General features: G+C 49.8%; 1 protein-coding gene across 1 annotated transcript; it reads left to right on the forward strand.

The window, feature by feature from the left end:
• Positions 1-1,508: 1,508 nt before the first annotated feature.
• On the forward strand, positions 1,509-6,887 carry LOC122744023. Its single transcript, XM_043989322.1, has 6 exons — positions 1,509-1,879; positions 2,688-2,746; positions 3,109-3,263; positions 5,053-5,162; positions 5,777-5,944; positions 6,522-6,887. Exons 1-6 carry the CDS (start codon positions 1,727-1,729, stop codon positions 6,540-6,542), a joined length of 666 nt encoding a protein of 221 aa, XP_043845257.1. The 5' UTR covers positions 1,509-1,726; the 3' UTR covers positions 6,543-6,887.
• Positions 6,888-12,122: the final 5,235 nt, after the last annotated feature.

A 12,122-nucleotide genomic window follows, 5' to 3' on the forward strand; every position in this document is an offset into this window, starting at 1 on the left:
ACTGACCTCTAAGTGGGCAGAGGAGGTCTGTCCCCATCAAAAGGTGAAGGGTTGGGGCAGCTAGGTGGTGCAGTGGATAAATCAGAGGCCTCAATTCAGGAGGACCTGAGTTCAAATCTGGCCTCAGACACTTGACGCTTACTAGCTGTGTGACCCTGGGCAAGTCACTTAACCTTCGTTGCCCTGCAAAAAAAAAAAAAAAAGGAAAGGAAAAGAAAAAACGCTCCAAAGCTAAGCAATTCGGCCAAGTTCTCAGAGCTGACCCTAGATTAGAGGTCCTAGGATTCTGGGTCCAGCAGGTAGAGCAGAAAGAACACTTAACTCAGTATTGGAGACCCTGGATTTGAATTCCAGCACTGCTTCCACCTTATGTCTCTGGACAGGTCATTTCAAAACTCTCTGAGCCTCTGTTTCCTCATGTGTAAAATGAGGGCTGAGATCCCTTCTAGCTCTTAGAAGGTCCTGTTCTAGGACTTTCTAAGGGGAAGATGGGAAGGTCTCTATCTGTCTGGATAGTACTACCTCAGAAAGGCAGGTGAAAAGATCAAAGGATGCTTTTGATGCTCCTTGGCTCCCAAGTTGCTTGATACTTAGGAATGAGTCTGAGGATGCTAAGGGCTGTCACCTGTCACTAGATGTCACCCAAGAGCCAAGGACTAAAGTCAGAGCTTTACCGGCACCCCTTGCCCCTAGAAAACTTTTCTGGGGCCCAGAGTGTGGTGCTATCCAGACTTGAGAGAGCAGAGGGCCTGTCTGCCCCTAAGCTTTTCCATGACCAATATGAGCTGGACCCAAAGCAAAGTCCTCATCTGTAGACGCCCCCTGTTAAACCCCTAGATTTTCATTAGGGAAAGGCAAAATCCTGATTAAAAAGTCTAGACCTTTCTTGTTACCAGAAGTTAGTTTCAAGCTATCTCAGCATCCTCTTGGAGGGCCCAGAGATGTCAGCCTTGCTGCTGAAAGAGGGAGGTCAGAGCTGACCAAGATTGGAATATGAAAGATGGTCCCCCTTAGGCCCTGTCAAAGAAGAAAGACCCTCCCTCAATGCCTGCTCTCCAGAAAGAGTGGGTTTTATGCAGGTTTCCCTCAAATGCAGTGATTACCTTGCCAACCCTTCCCCTCAACTCCCCAGGGATCCTCCCGTTGAACAACTGTAACTTCCGGGGCAAAAGAAAACCTGCTGGTTGTGCTCACTGCCCTCTGCTTATGGCAAACCAGCCTTGTTCCAGTTGTGCTTGAGAGAGAGGAGTTCTCGTTCCTGTAGAGGCAAAAAACAAAACCCTTGTAGGTGTTGGCCCCTTCTTTGTTCTTAACCAAGACCTGGCCCTACAGGAGAGTCCCCAGCAAAACTCTTGGCTGGGATTTAGCAAGGCAAAGATCTGCCCCCGTTAGTGACCTTGTCTCTTCTGCTCTCAGGGAGAGCCGAGGCAAGCTGTTGGTTTGGGCCGAGGCCTGTGTCCACAGCCAGGCCTGGGTAGACATCCCCTCTGTCTTACATGCCCTGACTGGTCTGGCCAACCAGTCAGTGGATCTGAGTTCACTCACTGTGGCAGGTTGGTATCTTTCTCCTTCCTTTTCTTCTCTGTCTGCCTCTGTCTCTCTCTGTGTGTCTCTCTGTCTCTCTGTGTCTCTCCCTCTCGGTGTGTGTCTCTGTATCTTGCATGCTGTTGTGTGCTCTTGATCTCTCGCACTCTCAGATCCAGGCACTCCCCAGGGATAGCTTCTAATGTGGGTCTTTGTCCTGTTCCCTCCAGGGTCCCGCCTGGATCTGCAGCTGTTGCCCATTTCCTTCCTTGTCACCAATGGGAAGTTTGAGAAATCTTTGCTAGAGCCCCCGTCCCTTGAGCACGAGGCTCTCTTCAGAGAACTGGCCCTTTCGGTGGGTGAGGCCTGCCTGGGTTTAGAAGCTGAAGGGGATGGGGGTGGTATGTGGGGAAGGACTCTAAACTCTCACGGACCTAGTCCCATTCTAGGAACCTGACCCCTCCATCCTCCCCGCTTCCTTTGGCTCCCTGCCCAAGCTGGGGAAATCCATAGGAGCTTCTACTCCCAAACCTGGCTACCACATGTTAGGGCATCCTCACGTTCTCCATGCTTTCAACACAGTGAGCCCTTTAATGAGCCAGAACCTACTGAAATGTCTGCTGGGCTGGGGGTAGGGAGGAGGCCAGGTCCACACCTGAAGGTTCTTAGTAGGATTCAATCTAGGGATCTGTACCCCAAACTAACCAAATCCCGGGTAGTTAGTATCTTGGAGGCACAGACTCCTGGGTATTTGAAGATATCTCTTGGTTTTACAAACACCCGGCCCCTTCCTTTAAAAAAGCCTCTCTCGGGGCAGGTAGGTGGCACAGTGGATAAACACCAGCCCTGGATTCAGGAGGACCAGAGATCAAATCCAGCCTAAGACAATTGACCTTTACTAGCTGTGTGACCCTGGGCGAGTCACTTAACACTCATTGCCCTAGGGGGAGAAAAAGCCTCTCCCTCACTGAGAACAGTAATATCCCATTCATTAAGTCCAGGGGAAAGAGGTACCTTCTCCCCTTTCCCCTGTATCCACTCATTGGCAGCATTAGGGGAGGGTTTGGGGGTGCGTGCCACCCAACCCCTGGGGAGAGGAAGTATCCTTTCTCTAACCTCCCTGTTTTCTTCATGGCGCTTCCCCCTCTCCTCCCCTCCCGCAGGTGAAACACGCTCTGAGTAGTTACAGCAGCCTCCTGCAGGTGACGATACAGGACTGCCTGTGAGTACCCTATATAGGGGAGCTGCTGGGTTCCACCAGTTAGAGCAGACACTCGAATGCACAGGTCTGCCTCTGTTGGTAAGAACGTAGCAGAACTGGGAAGATGTGGTCCCCCACCCTTCTAGTCTCATTAGGAAGATGAGACTGATAACTAAATGTCCAATAGGAAAGACAAAGTCCAGAGCTGTCTCTATAGACTCTAGGAATGGGGGCAGGGGGATGGATAGAGAAAGACTCATAGAAGAGGTCTCATACTGGGACTAATAGGGCTGGTAAGATTTTGACAGGTACTCTGGATGTAAGGGCCGTGAGTAGAGATGACAAGCTATTTTAACCCAGCCTCACCTCCAATCCCTTCCTAGGAATGATTCCTTTATCTGTGTGGGAGAGCTATTGTTCCAGGCTCCAGGCCCCAAGCCCCAAAACCTCTTGCAGACCCTGCAGAAAGCAGTGGACTCAGAGGGTCATCTAGCTGACTCCCAGTTCCAAGTGGACCCCAGCTCCTTCTTCATTGCAGGTAACTCTCCTGGGTATGGCTGCCTCAGCAAGGGGAATGAGTAAAATCTATGCCCCAAAGTGGTTTCAGAACCTTCCCCACCCTCCCGGGTCATTTGATGTAAAGCTTTTCCCAGTTGTTTCTCAGGCCCCAACCCCTATGCTTGGGCTGACTCTCTTCTTTCCAGCTCCTCTATCTTCCTGCCCTCAGGAATTAGCCACTCGCTTTTCTCTTGGGCGTCCACTTCCACTCTGCTGGGCTGAGTTGAATGTCTTGGCTAAACTCGGGTCATTGACTCTCACTCAGCTGTTTGGTCAGCCTTTCACTTTAGCTACTTTCCAGCTCTCCCCTCTCCTTGTTCCTTTTCTAGCTCCCCCATTTCTGGTTCTCCAGCAGGTTCCCTCATATCCCTCACAATAAAAACTCCTAGGTTGGCTTGTTCAACTTCCCTCTCCTTCATCTTATTGGGTCCCATAGCACCCTCAAGGTAGACCCTAAGGGTTCATTCACTCAAGTCTTTAAGTCCCTACCATGTCAAGGGATGTCTCCCCATTTTAAAGGAGAAAGCTAAGGCTAGAGTATAGAAGCTGAGATTCAAACCCAGGTGGTATGATGGTAAGGACACTAGACAAAGAAACAATCTGGGTCCTAGATTTGGCTCTGCCATTAGCTATTTCAGCTTTGCTTCTCCCTTCTATAAAATAGGGGCACCGCCTTCCTTTGCCTCTTCACAGGACAATACGAATTCCAAGGTCAGAGCTTTAAATAGGTTCTGCCCCAAGTACAATGTTTGTTTGAAAGAAATGCCGCTGCTTCTAGGCAGTTATCTAGAGACTACTCATGTCCTCTCTGTCTTCTGTTGGCCCATACGGGGAAGGTGGCCCTGGGAGCAGGTGGCCCTGGGAGCAGGAACAGAAGTGGGAGTGTTACAAGGGGGCATTGGGGAAGAAAGGCAGGATATCTCTTCCTTCCACAGTGATGCCTACAGATGGATTGCTCTTCCTAGGGTCTACCTTTTCTCTACTCTCCCCTCCCTTCTTCAAAACCCATTTCTTATGCTACTTCTCCCTATATTCTAATTGCTAACCAACTCAGCTTTGACCCTCCCAGTCCCCATGTTCCTCTGTTCTCCCTTTCCACTATTCCCTTGGTAATCTTCCCCTAACAAACTTTCTCAACCTGGTTCTCTTCCTCTTACATTCCTTCCATCTTCTCGTGCTCCCTGAAGCCTAGCTTTCTCCTGAAGATGTTATATCTCCTGCCTCTCCCTCCTCTCTTCCCCCTCTGTCTCCCTCTGTCCCTCACAAGCTCACTCTCACACACTCACTTGTACACACAAAAGGCCAGGAGTAAGATTTCCCATATTTCCCATCCTCTAGTGCTACATCTCAGACCTCCTGCCACCGTCACTCAGCACACACTTCTGCTCCTTTCAGGTGGACACAATCCTGTCCAGGTCATGGGGGTGATCGATCATTTGGCACATCCCTGGTCATTCTTTTTCTACCTCAGTCTTCTCTGCCCCAGTCCCAAACCTTTTTCCATCAGCTGGCCTTGAGCTTATCTCAGCTTCCTCGACCCCAGTGGGCCTCACCCACATATCAGGACCCCCTCTATCTGCTCAGCTGCATTAGATTGTGAGCTCCCTGAGGGCAGGAGAAAACATAAGACACTTTGCAAAATGTAAAGCCCTATAGAAGTGTTACTGTTATTACCATCATTGTTGTCATCGTCCCCGTCCCCCAAGCAGGGATTGAAGGGGCCAAAGGGTGTCTGGGTTCCAATGTGGGGCGTGGGTTATGTATTCCAGAAGAAAACCTGAAGTTTTCCCCTGGATCCAAGACTATGTCCAGCACTTCTGTGGCTATCATCATGCTGTCCCTCCTGTCTGTCTTCATAGGTTTCAGCTTGATAATCCTGGTAAGGGGGCAGGGTTGGGAAGAAATCCTCTCAAACTCAGGAATAGAGCTCATTCCCTGAGAACTCAGGGGAGAGTCTCTTCTCCTTTCTGACTGGGAGTTCTCATCCTACAATGAGAATTCTCCCAAAGGAGGGATGGCCTGCCTTCAGGTGATATGATTGTTCCTTTTCTCATTGGAGATATTAAGTGAAGCCTAGGTGACCATACTATAAAATGGATTTTTCTTTGGAAATGTGTTGGACTAGATGGGTTCTGTTAGCCTTGGGAGGGAAGCTGAGGTCCTTCCTAGCTCTGCTTCTGGATTAGCTCGAAGGCCCCTTCCGGCTGTCCTTCTGAGACCTTTAGCAAAGAATGCTGCCTGGGACACCAGAAATATGGCCTCTCAGGATCCTTCCCCCTCAAACATCCACGGTCCCAATAGCTGGTCCAACTGAGAGTAGGATCCTGCAGAGATGGGGCAGCAAAAGAGAGATGGAGCTGAGGCTAGAACTTGGGATTCTTAAGATTTCTGGACCAGAAGTCTGTCTGCCTCTAGGAGTCACACGGTGTGCCTGCAATCTGTTGGGTCATCCTCAGCCCATCTCTCTCTCTCTCTCTCTCTCTCTCTCTGTAGTGTGTGAGGTGCAGGCTCCATTATTGGCACCAAGGCATGTTCTTATTTCCTCAAGTCCACCAGATGCATGGAGACATGTTAGAGTTGCATAGCCCCCATGAGTGCTCTGGCCAACAGGATGAGAGTCCAGATTTGGGGAGTGAAAACCCAGGCTTCACACTGCAGGAGGTGAGTCTCAGCCTGGGGAGCCAGGGGGTAACTGCTTCCCATGGAAAGCTCCAAGTGTGCTCAGTGTTTGTCACCTTAAATATCCTTGGCTGAAATTGCACAGAGATGGAAGGAGAAGGTGTGGGATGATGGAAAAAACACAGACTGGGACTTAGAACCCAACTTTGCCACTCACTGGTTGTGGTCTTTGGGCAAGTCGCATCTGATCTTGGGGCCTTCACTATCCCCATCTGTAAAAACAGGGCACTGGACTAGATAGATCCTAAAGTCCCTCTTAGTTTACTTCCTCTGATGGAGAAGTAGGGAAGAGGGAATAAAACAGTTTTCCAGCCTTGCCCATACCCTACAGTGAGAGGCACCCCTCTCCTGCAGATCCTATGGTCATTGCATGAATAAGCATGAACTAGGTAAATATTGGGGGGGGGACTAACTAGGAAGAATCTTTTCTGCCCCCAACAGTCTCTTTTTTTCTTCTTTCCCCCCCTCCCCGCCCCCATCTACCTCGCTGAAGACTCTGGTCCAATCCCTCAATCTTGGTACCTTCCCTTCTGTTCTCATTTCTCTCCTTTCTCCTCAGGAATCTGAAAGCAGCATCTAAGAGAACAGAACCTCTGGAGTAATGAACAGCCTGGCCCAGATCTTTGACTGAAGAGAATGTTTGGGAGTCCTGCTCTCTTGGGCCAGGACCCAGCCTCTTATTTATTCTCCCCCCTCCCACCTTCTTCCTCCATCAATCGGACATCTCTACTGAGCCCTTAGAGAGAGATTTGGGCCTGGTTTTTATCCTGAGTCTGGCTGCTGTCCCCATCAGAATATGGGAGCCTACTACCTTAGCTCTGTTTTGTATGATCTTTTGGTGTGGGGTGTTTTTTTTTTTAATGATCATTTCACACTTGAGGATTTTTTTTTTTCAGAAAGGAGACTGTGAATTATGTCCTGTTTGTCTGGCTGTTTAAATTAAAAGCAATTTTTAAAAACTCTGAGCCAATGTTTGAATTTCCTCTTTGGTTTATCTTCCCCTTTGCCCCATCATCTGGCCTGCAGTTCAGGGTTTCCTCGTTTGTCATTGTTGCTACCTCTTTGTTCCAAAGACTTGGGACTCCATTATGGACCCTGCTCAATCTTCTCCAACCTCCCTTCCTGATTCTGCCCCTCAGCCCACAGCCAACAACTGAGCTCCAGAAGGAGGGAGTGGCCTTGTAACAACTGTCATTTTGGTGCAGTGGATAAAGCACTGGCCCTGAATTCAGGAGGCCCTGAGTTCAAATCCAGACTCAGACACTTGACACTTACTGGCTATGTGACCCTGGGCAAGTCACTTAACCCTCACTGCCCTGCAAAAAAAAAAAATACAACTGTCATTGTCCCCCTCATGTTTCATCTATCCACTAGGGATGCAAAGACCATGGGTCTGGAAGTTGGACCTGGGGTCCCTGATCACGGACTTCAGTTTAGGATCAGAGTTAGAGCTCTGAGGGACTTGGAGGCCATTAGAGAAACGCCCTCATTTTAACAAAAGGAGAAACTGAGGCGCAGAGGTAAAATGGCTCGTCTAAGGTCTTTCTTTTTGTTTGTTTTTGTTTTTTTGTTTTTGTTTTTGTTTTTTGCAGGGCAATGGGGGTTAAGTGACTTGCCCAGTGTCACACAGCTAGTAAGTCTCAAGTGTCTGAGGCCAGATTTTGAACTCAGGTACTCCTGAATCCAGGGCCAGTGCTTTATCCACTGCGCCACCTAGCCGCCCCCTCGTCTAAGGTCTTACAGATAGTACATGGCTTCTGGGATTCAAATGCAGCTTCTCAACTCCAAATTCAGCATTCTGTTCAGGGTACCACACAGTACCCGTGTTTCCCCCTTTGTGAAATAAAGGGCTAAGCTGGAACTCCTGAACTGCTTCCCCACCTCTCACCCACACTTGGACTTGATCTCCAAACTCCCCCTCCTCTTCCTCTTCCTCTCCCCTGCTTGCCCCTTGCCAGCCTTCCCCGAGGCCTCCTTCTGCTGACTGGTGAGTCCCTCCTCAGGACCGACATTATAAGAAGACCATGTTTTACCTCCCTCACATCTGACCCCTCCTCCTCCCCTGCCTCCTTGAAACCCCATGAGCACCCTCCTTGCCCCCAACCTCCAGCTGCCTTAGATGTATTGTCTCCCCCTGCTAGAAGCCAAGCCCCCAGAAGGTAAGGAACGTGTTGTAGACTTGTGCTCACTGCCTGACACGTGGTCAAACAATGAATGCTTTATCGTGTCTCTATCCTAGAATATAGACAGAGGTGGCTTTCTGGTAGGATGTAGTACTTCCTCAAGAGGAAGTTAGCTACAGTCCTATGAGCAAGGAATAATTGTATCAGGTTCTGGACAGGTAAGCTCTGAGAGGGGGAGAGGGCTGTAGCCTGGTGGTGAGGAGTTATCATGCCACCCCCTGCCCTGTCCCCCAAGATTCAGGTCGGGGATCAGGCCTAAGAGCAAGGCCAACGCCTGCCCTTTGAGACCTTTCACGAGGTAACCTCCACCTCCCTTTCCACCCACTATCACTGCCCCCCCCCCATGACATCCTCTGCTTGCTCTGTGTTTATAGGGTTCATTTTCTCACCTCCTCCCCTTAAGCTGCTTCTGTAGGGAGAGCAGCTTGACACCCTGGGCACCTGCTGAGTAGAAGCTTATCACAGTGTTCTTCTCCCTCTAGTAAGTGAGGGCTGACACAAATTCAGGGGTGATTGGAGGTAACACAGGCTCTCAGAAGGCAGAGGGATCATGGGGAGTGGGGCACAGCAGAAATGGGCCTGGGGAAGAGATGGGGGCTTTGATGCCAGGGCGGGCCTTGTGAGCTTGGAAGGAATAGAAGTAACTCCAGGTCACTAGGCCACTTAGAATAACAGGAAGGGGACAACCCCTTCCTCTCCCCCAAAAACCTTCCATGGGACCATAACCCCTCCTTGGAGTCTTTCCCCCAAAGGCCCTTGTGAAAAATAGCACCACCACCTGGGAAGGGTGACACTTAAACATTTGTGGGGGTCTCCCCTTGGTTTATGAAAAGAGCTTTCTAGCATGCGTAATGATCTGAATAGAGAGAGCGCTGGATTTGGGGGTGGGGAGGGGTCAGTCTGAAGCTCTGGATGCTGCCTGGAAAATGAGCACAGGGTGGGCACCAGAAAAGTGGCATTGGTGGTCCAGAGTCATCAGTGGCCACTTGTCGCATCTCCAACTCCCTCACCTCAGGTTCAGGCAGGGTTTCACAGATTAAAGCCTCCCATCTCACCCCAGCCTTTAACTCTCCCACCCAGATCCCATCTCTGGCTTTCAGGCAGTTGCTGTGATGCCAGGGACCCTGGATGGCCAGAGGGAGGCATGGGGGTGCGTGTCTTCCTCAGGCTGTGTGGTCACTTCTCCGGCCGCTGCATCATCAGTGTTTGAGGTCATAGGAGTGCATCTGTGAGGGTGGGACAAGCTTAGAGTGATAGAAGGAAAATTCGGGCTCCCAGGGTCTCTCTGCTCATAGGCTGCCCTCCTGAATTTACAGCCTTTCTCTTATGTGCCACAGAAATGTCCTCACGCTGGGAGTTCATGGACTTCTCACACTGGAAGTAACCTCCACCCTCAGTGGCCTCTCCCTCTGATTGGCTGGTTCTTCCCAGATCCTCCACCTTAAGGAGGATGCCCTGCAGGGTCTGTATCCTAAGCAATCAGTTAATAACAATGCAATATGAATTGTTTTATCTGAGCCTTTCAAAATAGCCCACTGGACACTGTGGGAAAGGTCTGGCTATGTGGATGGGAGCCCCACTCTCTGGCCTTGGGCCAGTCCTTTCACTTCCAGCTCTGAAGGAGGATTCCTTATATCCCCTCTTTACAGAGAAATGCTGTGAGGAAAGCACCTTAAAGTGCTAGAGAAATGATGATTGATTAGCACTAACAAGGGACCCAGAGAGAGCAGAAGTCTGTGCCCAAGGGCCCTAGCACAGCGTCTGATACCTGGGTGGGAAAGGAACCATGACCTGGGAGAAGAGCCAGTAGTCACTCAATAGCCCTTATTAAGGGCCTACTATGTGCCAAAAAAAAAAGCCAAAGACAGCCACGGCTCTTGGGGAGCCCCCAGTCCAATGAGCAAGACAACATGATGTGGGCCAGGATGGGGACCCTGAGCCAGGCTTCATCACTCCATGATTCAGCTGTGGGCTCTTCCCCCCACCCCCAGCTCATCCCAGCCCCTGTGTCTCTAGCACAAAGGGAGGAGGGGGATTCCAGGCCTACCGTATACTCAGATTCGGTGACCTGGCGACCATAGTGAGACTTCCAGACACACCGTCCGGGTATTTGGCTGCACATGTTTGTCTTGAATGTCTGGAGCAGGAAGAGATGTGTGTCACACAGCTAAGCAAGTAGGAGAGGCAGAATTTAAACCCAGGACTTCTGTCTCCTTCCTCTCCCTGGGATATCATCTCTCCTCCAGCATCTCAAAAGCTTGGGTCATGGCATGGCGTCAAATAACCACATAAGCCCCTTAGATCAGCCAGGGTGGTGATGGGCAGAGTGGACCCCAGGTTCCTACTCTCCCAGGAAAGAGGACCACTCACCAGGATGAGGACCAGAGGTATACCCAGCAGGAGCAGGAGGCCCAGGATAATCATGGCTATGGCATAACCAGGGAAGAAGAGCCTAGAACTCGGCAAGTCTAGAACAGAAAGAGAAGAGGCCGCAGCTAGGCAGGGGATCCCCCCGGTGCCTGGCACAGTGCCTGGCCCATATGAAGCACCTGGCAAAGGCATGCTGACCGACAGATTGGCACAAAGGGCAAATATGGACCTGCCCCTCACATTCAAAGATAAGACATAAGGCCTAGTTCTAATGAGAACCATGTGCTGTGTAAAGTTTATGAGCAGTGCACATGTTTCTTCACACCAGTGAAATATAAACTCCCTGAGGGCAGAGACTGCTTCATATATTTTTTTTTTTATCCCAGGCATTTAGCACAGTTCCTGGCACATGGTAGAAGCCATATATATATATATGTATATGTATATGCATATGTATATGTATATATATGTATATATGCCATGTGTGTATATATGTATATACATGTGTGTGTGTGTGTGTGTATATATATATATATATATATATATATATATATATATATACGCATATACACGCATATACACACACACATATACTTAGTGTCTTCTTTCCCTTCCCTGGATGAAAAGGGTCCCAAGGGTCCAGAAATACTCCCCCCTGGTTGGGATGTGTGCGAATATTTTGTACCACCCACTTTAAATATGAGACCACTTTCCCCAGGAGATGAGCGAACTTCCTATTTGGATATTTCCATACTTCTGTCCTCGCTGAACTTTCTCAATAGATATCTAGATATTAATTGACATTGGGGAGATATCAGCAGGCTGATTGATGTTGGGAAGCACCTCAGATGGGGGCTCATGAGTTATAATACTAGAAACCCCAGCCCCTCAGGGTTACCCCTAGATCTCTGATGGTTGAAGGAGTCAACAAGTAGAGAAGCACCTCTGGATGGGAAGCTATGAGAGAATTCCTACTTAGGTAAAGGTTGAACTTAATGACTTCTGCAAGATTATGCTTTTTTATACAACAGGTAAGGAGAGAACCAGACACATGGATGAAGAGACAAAAGGAATCTCATGTGTGGCTAGAGAGAGCTGGGCAAATGGAGCCAGGAAACAGACCCAGGAAAGAAGTTGAGGGAGAGAGGGCTGGGCCCCTGAGGGATCACCGACCAAAGTCAGGGCTAGCCAGCTCCACATAGAGGTTTTCAGCATCTTTAATGGTTGCCAGCCCCTGGTACACCCACTTCTGGACGTCAGCCTCTGAAGGTGCAGCACTAAAGTAGGTGGGCCTCACTCTGGCCATCATCGGGCTGGGCCTGTGGAAAGAAGAGAGTCCAGAATGGTGGAGGGGGTGGGGACGCATGGGGCACAGCCGTTTGGGCTATCCGGCCAGCTTGGTTCAGACTGTCTGAATCCTCTGGGTTAGGAAGCACCCCCCAACCTCAATACATCAATGTGTCCATCCCCCTGTCTCCAGGATGTCTCTGTTCTTAGAGAACTCTGAGATTCAAAGGCTTTGTTTCCAAAGGTTTGGGGTTGGAGGTAGCCTGTGGAGATTCCCCTCTAGCTGCCTCCCCCTTCAGAACCAAGTCATTGGATTCCTG

The sequence above is a fragment of the Dromiciops gliroides genome, chromosome 2 (genome assembly GCF_019393635.1).
Source record: "Dromiciops gliroides isolate mDroGli1 chromosome 2, mDroGli1.pri, whole genome shotgun sequence".
In the NCBI taxonomy this organism is placed as follows: Eukaryota; Metazoa; Chordata; class Mammalia; order Microbiotheria; family Microbiotheriidae; genus Dromiciops; species Dromiciops gliroides.

Coding starts and splice junctions, on each gene's coding strand:
- LOC122744023 (XM_043989322.1), top strand. CDS start 1,727: ATGTGGGTCTTTGTCCTGTTCCCTCCAGGGTCCCGCCTGGATCTGCAG. Junction 2,747..3,108: donor GTGACGATACAGGACTGCCT/GTGAGTACCCTA, acceptor ATCCCTTCCTAG/GAATGATTCCTTTATCTGTG. Junction 5,945..6,521: donor CAGGCTTCACACTGCAGGAG/GTGAGTCTCAGC, acceptor CTTTCTCCTCAG/GAATCTGAAAGCAGCATCTA.